Source organism: Tupaia chinensis, unplaced genomic scaffold, assembly GCF_000334495.1.
Source record: "Tupaia chinensis unplaced genomic scaffold, TupChi_1.0 Scaffold000176_1, whole genome shotgun sequence".
In the NCBI taxonomy this organism is placed as follows: domain Eukaryota; kingdom Metazoa; phylum Chordata; class Mammalia; order Scandentia; family Tupaiidae; genus Tupaia; species Tupaia belangeri.
Window position 1 is genome coordinate 29,224 of NW_006159651.1, and position 1,582 is coordinate 30,805.

At 61.9% G+C, this 1,582-nt stretch overlaps 1 protein-coding gene across 1 annotated transcript in view; it reads right to left on the reverse strand.

Moving 5' to 3' along the window:
• Positions 1–327: 327 nt before the first annotated feature.
• LOC102490003 (MHC class I polypeptide-related sequence A) overlaps positions 328–1,582 on the reverse strand; it is a 26,954-nt gene continuing 25,699 nt past the window's right edge. Inside the window, exons 3-4 of the mRNA XM_027770974.1 lie at positions 1,097–1,579; positions 328–729 (exon numbers count right to left, since the gene is read on the reverse strand). Coding sequence (XP_027626775.1) covers positions 328–729; positions 1,097–1,579 — 885 coding nt within the window. The remainder of the gene's footprint in view (positions 730–1,096; positions 1,580–1,582) is intronic.

The window sequence follows — 1,582 nt, forward strand, 5'->3', positions numbered from 1 at the left end:
CAGGAATGCGGGTGTAGACGGAGACGTGGCCCCAGCCCTCACAGCTACCCCAGCTTCCAACCCCTGCTCCACGCGGCCCGGCATTCCCACCCCCATCTGTACAGACAGGTCCCTGCCCACGTCCAGCCCCGCCCACTCTCACCTGAGTGCTCTCCAGGACACGGGTGTGTCTCGGGGGCTCCGTGCTTCCTCCTGCACCAACAGAAATAGAGAACAACAGCGACAGCACCAGAGAAGACGGCAACAGCAACAGCAACAGCAGCGCCAATAGTGGCATGCGACCGTCCACTCTGAAGATCCACAGCCTTCCCTGAACAACAGACCTTACTATACCCGGGGCTCCCAGAGCCACAGATTCTTCCTGCCACGACCCCTAGCCCCACCCAGGCCCTGTCCCCCCAGCCCCCCAGGCTCACCAGGCACAGGGTGAGTGCTGTGGTTCCCGCCGTGCCCCACGTGGCAGGTGAACTGTGGCTCCTCTCCCTGGGGGACCCGGGTGACCACCCAGGCCTGGTAGGTGCCATTCTCATAGGGCAGGACACCCCCTGACCACTGGGCATCTTGGCTCAGGGGCTGCCCATCCTGATGCCAGGCCAGAGAGATGTTCCAGGGATAGAAGCCGAAGGCCCAGCATGTCAGGTTGACGGTGCCCCCCGAGGGCTCACTGTGGGTCACAGTCACTGCTGGGGACAATGGAGGAGAAAGGGGACAGCCATGAGGCAGGGGGTCCTGGCTGGCCCGTCCTCACTGCTGGGGACACTGGAGAAGAAAGGGCAGAGCCATGAGGCAGGGGGCCATGGCTGTCCCTCTCTGAGGGAGGCACAGGGACGGGCTGACCTCTCCACTTATTCACTTCTGGCTGGAACCTCACTGACCCCAGACCTGCAAGTCTGACCCACCCTGGGCCTTTCCTGAGCCTGCCAGGTGGGGATCAGGATTGTGGCCTCATGCTCCTCAGTCCACGTGGTGATACTGAGGGGGGCGCGTATGGGTGGGTTTCTAGAATCCAGAACTAGGAGAGGTCTCTGAGATAGACAGGCTGGGAGATACATGGAAGGCTCTGTCTCAGAAGCTTCCTCTCCTGCCTAGCACTCACCTCCCAGGACAGGTTTCTATCTGGAGCCCACTGCTTTCCGGGGTTACACACTGACACTTCATTCCCTAACTCTGTCTTCCTCCAGGAGCTCCGACAGGACAGGAAGGTCAGAGTATAGCAGGTCAGCAGAGCATGCCTGCACCCACGGCAGGGGAGGGTGTCCATGGGCAGCATGGGGGTGAGGAGGCTCCAGTGCAATGGGGGACAGGGAAGCCCCTCTCCAGGGTCAGTACCTGGTCTCTGGAAGCCCATCCGGGAACGCAGATATCGCTTCAGTTCTCCCACGCAGTCTGCCAGCGTATAGCGGTAGTGCTTCCTGGCTTCTGCGGCACCGTCCTCCCAGGACCTCTGGAGACTCGCAGCCAGAGCCTGAGCTGAGGGCCAGGGCACTGTCCATCGCTGAGTCTTCGGGTCATAGGAGAGCAGGGGCTCCCCATCATAGCGGAAGTCCCTGAAGCCCCTGGTGCTACCGTCTCCCCGGATCTC